General features: G+C 45.4%; 3 protein-coding genes across 3 annotated transcripts; 1 reads left to right on the forward strand and 2 right to left on the reverse strand.

The window, feature by feature from the left end:
• Positions 1-1,504: 1,504 nt before the first annotated feature.
• On the reverse strand, positions 1,505-2,340 carry PHALS_08798 (n-adenine-specific dna methyltransferase; the record flags this gene model as incomplete). The annotated part of the gene is made up of 4 exons (XM_024724213.1): positions 1,505-1,674; positions 1,740-1,851; positions 1,919-2,225; positions 2,303-2,340. 4 exons carry the CDS (start codon positions 2,338-2,340, stop codon positions 1,505-1,507), a joined length of 627 nt encoding a protein of 208 aa, XP_024575113.1.
• A 144-nt stretch (positions 2,341-2,484) lies between these two features.
• On the forward strand, positions 2,485-3,382 carry PHALS_08799 (n-adenine-specific dna methyltransferase 2; the record flags this gene model as incomplete). The annotated part of the gene is made up of 4 exons (XM_024724215.1): positions 2,485-2,606; positions 2,672-2,963; positions 3,031-3,142; positions 3,216-3,382. 4 exons carry the CDS (start codon positions 2,485-2,487, stop codon positions 3,380-3,382), a joined length of 693 nt encoding a protein of 230 aa, XP_024575114.1.
• Positions 3,383-3,806: 424 nt separating this feature from the next.
• On the reverse strand, positions 3,807-5,969 carry PHALS_08800 (Lysosomal trafficking regulator LYST and related BEACH and WD40 repeat proteins; the record flags this gene model as incomplete). The annotated part of the gene is made up of 1 exon (XM_024724216.1): positions 3,807-5,969. The coding sequence occupies one exon, from the start codon at positions 5,967-5,969 to the stop codon at positions 3,807-3,809; it is 2,163 nt and encodes a 720-aa protein (XP_024575115.1).
• Between the last annotated feature and the right edge of the window lie 55 nt (positions 5,970-6,024).

Raw genomic sequence — 6,024 nt, forward strand, 5'->3', positions numbered from 1 at the left:
CCTTCATGATGCCAAACTAGAGTGCGGACTCCGGGGTGATTTTTTTGTTTGGTCATTACCCATGTAGTGATTTTTTTGTTAAACAAAAATCACCTTAATGTTAAGAGGTGAACGAAAATCAATAAAAAAGTGATCTTTTTGAGTGGCTTGTATTTTATGAAGTACGGTAGGCGGTTTTGCCGCCGATAAAAATAAAAAAGTCAGGTATTGAATTCAAACGGAAAAGTTAATTAGCCTTGGGTTAAGGTTGTAATTACTCCTGGAGTAAGCGGATTGCGATCCGCTAAACTCGTACTTGTCGTGAGTATAGAACGAAAGGTCGGTGACCTAACTTACGCTTCCTCCAAGCGCAAAGTTACGGCAGCCTCGCTGCAGGTATGGTTTGGCTGAATCGCCACAAGCCATGGGTCAACAAACGAAGAAAGGGTCAGGTTTCACGCTCTCGTCCTAGAGGAATAGACCACCTCTCTCAGAATGAAGAAGCGCTTTTGGTGCGGGCACGTGTTTGCAATAGCTTTCGTGTAGGGCATACGTTTGGTCAAAATTGATAGCAACAAAACTACTCATTGACGCGAGCAGGCTCGGAAGTCAGAAACGGCATTTAGCCGCGGTCTCAGATGGGAAATGAGAGAGCAATTGCGTGTCGCGGTCTCCAGAGTATGTCTGTGGTAGCATAGTAACTTACAGCTGTAAGCTGTCGTCTCTTACGCTAGGGCCGATGGATAGTAGAAGCGACTGGGTTTCGCAATATCGTGCAATTTCATTCCTGCCACGAAGTGACAGTACTGCTGAGTCGGCACTTGGCACGCTGTGCAGATCGGCGAAACCTCACGGATAATTGGCGCAAAATACTGGTTCACTCTAGAATGGAGAATGAGGGTATGCAGCTTAAGAAAATATTCCCAGAGATATGTGCTAGGAATTGCAAGACCGTTAAAACACCGAAATGGTACGGTTTGTAGCAGGAATTATTGTCATGAATCTACATGCAGAGAACTGAGTGAAATAGCTATCTGCAAGGATCCTACGGATTCAATCTATCGTTTGTTGTAGGAATACCACGACTTGGTGACGAGACATTGTCCCTGGTATAACACCCGGATAGGGGAGTCCGTCATAAAATCGAATTTGTTAACTTATTATTTCGCCACAAGGCAATTGATTGCCCATACCAAGGAACATCTTAAGCGCTTTCACTCAAGAGAAGCAGAAATCGAATATGGTGAATGGAGTAAAAGTCCCTACGGCGCCGGCGCCTGTGTCAAGTGATGCTGACGGCGAGTGGCGAATCGAGCATACTTATTGTGAGTAAACTATAGCCTCGGTTCCGGCTCAAACGACTGAATGAATGTGCTGCCGATGAGCATGGTCGGCTGCCATGTTCACTCTGCCTTGTTTGTAGATACTATCAACAACTCACATGCAGAGCGCTTAAATGAATTTGACGTAATATATTTTCTATAACAATCATATGAGACACTGTGGTGAGTACAATTCATGAACTTTAGTCATAGGCATTATCCTCGCCGTCAGACACCTCGCAAGGTCCGAACCGCTTTGACTCGTAATTTGTGTATGTGAAAAGGTTGTTGGACAACTTTGATTGAAATACTGGGAGAAAGCCCGTGGGAGTGAAACCTAGATCGGCTTTCATCTCCTTCCGAAAAAGTTGGGCTGTACATCACCAAGTATCAATCCCTTTCAATGTATGACTTACAACTTATATTTTCATATCGTACAGTTAATAAATGTGGAGGGGTTGATGACGCGATCTTTCTTTCCAGGCGTAATTTCCACGTCCCTAGCAAGCCATCGCATAGTGTTGGAGAACTTTTCCAAGCAGTTGGAGCTCTACGACAGAGATACACGATCAACAGCCAGAAAAGCTTAGCAGTAACGAAACATAGAAACAACTTACCAAATGTGGCGGCTCCATCAATATGTAATCGAAAAAGTGATGAAATTTTTCAGGCAGGTCCGTGGGTTTATTGTAATCATAAAAACAAAAACGATCGCCGTACTTCTCCCCGAATCGTCGGTCGTACTCGAAGATGTAAACGTTATTGCCCATAGCGTCCCGCTTCGTCTTGTCCTCCATCTCGCTCATGATCTTAAGAAAGGCGTGATAAGCTGAAGGCGTACTCACAAATGCTATTTTGAGCTCGCTACTGCTGTGGTCGATAGCCTCTTGTGCTAACGCGCGCCCAGTTTTCTCGTCGTACCAGCTAATTCACGAAACGAGGGCATGCAGTCTGAGTATGTTGATCAAAAGCTTAGGTTCAGTATCATATAAGCCACGGACAACTGCGACAGCCGAAAATTCTCCGAGAGATGCGTCATCCTCTAAGTGGCACTCCAGCAAATGCTCCTGTAGTGCTGCTAGCGTTTCGGCTGACAGCTCGCTCGCCAGTAACTCATCCATTGCAAAAATTGAGCAGTAGTCAAAACTTTCTCGATTGGTTAAAACTCATTTGATCAGCAATAATGGAAGCCTTGCTTTCCAGTGAGCTCTCGGCCGACACTCTGGCAGCGCTGAAGGCACATATCCAAGCGCACCTGACGCAAAACGATACATCAGTAACCGAAAACTTTCGTCTTTCGCAGTTGTGCGTGTATCAGTTAACATTCTCTAAATCTTAATAATGATTCAAACGTATACATTAAAATGTAGCTGGTATGACGACCAGACTGGCCGCGCGCTAGCACAAGAAGCAATTGACCAAAGTAAAGCAAAGCGCATCGCTTTTGTGAGTGCGCCGGCTGCGTATCGTGATTTTCTTAAAATTCAAAACGAAAGCGATTCGCCCATTATCAGTGACAATGTGTTTTTATTCGAGTATGATCGCCGCTTTGACGCAAAGTACAACGGACATTTTGTATTTTACGATTATAATGATCCCACAAACCTTCCAGACAAATTTCATCACTTCTTTGATTACATTCTGATGGACCCTCCCTATTTGGTACGATGTTTTGCTCTGACATGTCGGTCGATTTGTAAGACCAACTTTTGACATTATCGATTCGCAGACTGTCAGCTGTATGAGCAAGTATGCTGAGACCATGCGCTGGCTGGCAAATGATGTCATTAGCGGTCCGGGGTGCAAGGAAAAAATTCTCAGTCCATGTACCTTCATCACTGGTACGGTCAGACACAAGTAAATGGACGAACTACGTCATAAAATTATATTTTGTTTGTCGTGATGATATCGCAGCGCGCATGCTTCGCAAGCAGATTTATACTGAACTTGGTTTCACACCGTCAGGCTTTGTACCGACATTTGAGTCAAAGCTTTCGAACCCATTTTTGACGTACACCAATTACCACTCTGAGCGCTTTGGCAAAATTGCTGAGGTGTTTGACGACTCAGATACGGAGTAGATGCGAACATGCTACAGCTGTACGAAATATAATACTTGAAAGGTTCCTTCAATGCCTACGTTTGACAACTTATAATAGTAAATCCTTTTCTGGTAATGACTGTAGATGAATCTAGAAAAGATATACTCGATATCTGCGTTAACTTAGAATCAAGTACAGGAGATCATTAGATTGCGTTGCCATTGCTTTCTGCGACATGTATCGTTATCTGCTTTCATCGGTGTATACAGAGCAAGATCGACGCTTTACGCCCTTACAATGGTGAGCAAAAGAATCTGGCACGCAATATTCCCAGTCTCAAAATAAAATGGACTGTGATCAATGCAAGCTCGTACTACTTTTGGCATTATATTTCTAAGCCAGTTCATCATCAATTATTTACCCGAGGTGGTGCTGAAAATATGGAGCTCGATTCGAAAAAAAATTAGCTGTTATTTTGGCTCGTGCTGCTTACACCCAAAATTTCGTGTAACTCTTCCACCAGCTGCCTATGAATTGTTTCATGCTTTGCAGTCACTGGGTCGAATAGCTGCTGCCGAAATCGACTTGGCGCTCGATATGGCTGGATGCTATCAAGCTGCGATGTTGCCGCAGCCAATGACCGTTGAAGCACCTCGATCTTCTGTTTGAGAGCCAATAGTTCGGCTTGGCGCTCGCCACGTCCCTCCACATTCAAAAATTTGCAATCAAAATTCTGTGACTCTGGTTGTTCAGGGGTGTCCTCGTCGCCAAGCATTGTCGAATCGGACAAGGTTGACACAAATGACATGCTCGATAACCTTGCGCTCACGTAAGACTTTTCACCAGGATCTTGATGCACACTGCTGTAGGTTTGCGTCCGCCACTGGCGCCCTATCTGAGGGCAGAGAAGCGTAAATTGCTCGTTTGTGTTTATAAAATCGATATCCAATGAACTCTCATATCCACTGCTTCTCGTTCGTCTTCTTACATCGTACAATTCACTGTGAGAATCAAGCGCTTCGACGGCGGGGCGAGGAGTCAAAACTTCAGCGTCGGCGACAAAACTCGATAGATTATCAGCACCATTGCCCATGCGAAAGCTAGCACTCCTCAAATGATCACATGAATTCCTTAAAATGGATAAATTGGTCTTCATCGATTGAATGCGCTCAAGCAGGTCATCAGACGGTAGAGTGCAGCTTCCCAGTGAATGTGGAGAGCAGGTCGAATAATATCTGCTGCCAATTCGCTCACTGCTAATACTGCATTGTACAAGTTGACAATCTCTTTCCACTTGAGTAGATTCAGAAGTAGAAACAAGGCTGTCGATAGAGTCAAACTCGCTAAGAGAATAACTACTGGAGTTGCCCGATGATACTTTCACAAGATCATCCTCGTAGTCAATTGCTTCATCTGTGTGGCCCTTGCACATTATTCGCGAAGAGCTATGCAAGTCACTCAATATTGAAAAACTGCTGCTTCCAGATGATAACGCTACTGATCGTGTTTTCGTCTCAACGTTATCACTATGAGTCATAGGCCAGAATGTCTCAGTCATATTACTCAAGGACGGGGACACTGATGATGAGTCGGCATCCCTCATGCTGCTTAAAGGAATGCGAAAGCCTCGAGCTTCTTGTAATTTCATACGCGATTGTACGACGCAGGCCGTGCATAGGCGGACATTGATAGCAGCATTAGTGTCCGTTTCAACCTCACGCTTGGGAGCACAAGAAGCGCACACGACTTCTCCACAGTGTCGACAATGATGCTTGCGCCGCCTGAGCGTAAATTGTTTTCGGCATACAGCACAAGTCTTACGCACGTTATCAGCAACCCATTCGGCCTGAGGCAAATGATCGAGCTTGTTAAGCCGGCGGCGCTCCAGCAAAAGCTCCAATCTCCCCACTGCGGCAACTCGGCGACACATTAGCCGAGCTAAGGCTGCTGACCGCGGTTTCCCGGAGCTCAATACAGCTGTATTGACGTCAGTCAAGGCACCTAACGCAACATTCTCTGTCATACGCATCTGCAAAATCGAAGTGACTTGAACAACATCGGGGCGATCTGTAGGCATAATTATGATGCCAGTGCGATGGAGATGACCACGTGCCAATCCGACTCCAGCAAGCGAGGGCACTTCACTATCTCGGACAATCGATTCCTGAATAGAGAATCCAAATAGTCCATCGATGCTGTTGTCAGAGTCACCATAGTGGATGCCTGAGTGCTCAATAAAGCAGTAGTCTGTGCCGACAGGACCCTCTATAGAATTCTTTAGTTTTCTATCGTCATAGGCCGCCCACTTGAGAGTTGTTGATACTTGCGTATTTGATTTTGCCTGTTTGGAGTCTGCCTGAGTAATTGTGTGCAAGCATACTCCATCGATAAAACGCGATCCGTGCAAAAAGTGCATCGCGCGACGATAATTTTCCGTAACAGGCGACGCCAGCGCTTCGAGAGTCTCGTCGATTGTTCCGGTTGCAAAGGTCGTTGCTTTCATCATCAAGTATGCTGAAGCGGTCGTTTGTGGCTCCTCATCTATCGTGCTTGCTATAGAGGGAGCCGTAGAAATGCTGCCCTCAATGCAATGTGCTTGCGAGTATGTAACACCATCTTTTTCCATGTGTTGCTTCCAGTCAAGCGACTCCACGGATCTTCGGAGGGCTGTAGCACTGCGC

This window comes from Plasmopara halstedii (genome assembly GCF_900000015.1).
Source record: "Plasmopara halstedii genome assembly, contig: Scaffold_323, whole genome shotgun sequence".
NCBI classification, from domain to species: domain Eukaryota; phylum Oomycota; class Peronosporomycetes; order Peronosporales; family Peronosporaceae; genus Plasmopara; species Plasmopara halstedii.